Source organism: Apaloderma vittatum, unplaced genomic scaffold (assembly GCF_000703405.1).
Source record: "Apaloderma vittatum isolate BGI_N311 unplaced genomic scaffold, ASM70340v1 scaffold24701, whole genome shotgun sequence".
NCBI classification, from domain to species: domain Eukaryota; kingdom Metazoa; phylum Chordata; class Aves; order Trogoniformes; family Trogonidae; genus Apaloderma; species Apaloderma vittatum.
The window spans coordinates 1-321 of NW_009698855.1; the positions used below are offsets into that span (position 1 = coordinate 1).

General features: G+C 67.6%; 1 protein-coding gene across 1 annotated transcript in view; it reads left to right on the forward strand.

Moving 5' to 3' along the window:
- The first annotated feature begins 17 nt into the window (after positions 1 to 17).
- Positions 18 to 321, forward strand: part of SFTPC (surfactant protein C) — a 489-nt gene continuing 185 nt past the window's right edge. Inside the window, exons 1-2 of the mRNA XM_009878183.1 lie at positions 18 to 101; positions 175 to 303. Coding sequence (XP_009876485.1) covers positions 18 to 101; positions 175 to 303 — 213 coding nt within the window. The remainder of the gene's footprint in view (positions 102 to 174; positions 304 to 321) is intronic.

Sequence of the window (321 nt, forward strand, 5' to 3'; positions counted from 1 at the left end):
CCCCCCAGCACGTCTCCATGAGCAAGAAGGAAAGGACTGGGACATTCGCCGTGCGGGACGGGCTCAACGCCTCCGCCGTGGTGGTGTACGACTACGGCAAGGTGGGTGGGGGCACAGTGGGTGGCAGCAGTGGGGGGACAAGGGCTGATCTGACCCGGCTCTGTCTGCAAACAGCTGCTGGTCGGCTACAGGTCGTGGCGTCACCGCGCCTGCTACATCACCCGCGTGGACAAGGACAACATCCCGGGGCTGGACGCCGTCGCCGAGACCTTCCAGCGTCGGCAGGGGAGGGGTGGCCACCGGGCTCGTGGGGAACCTGCG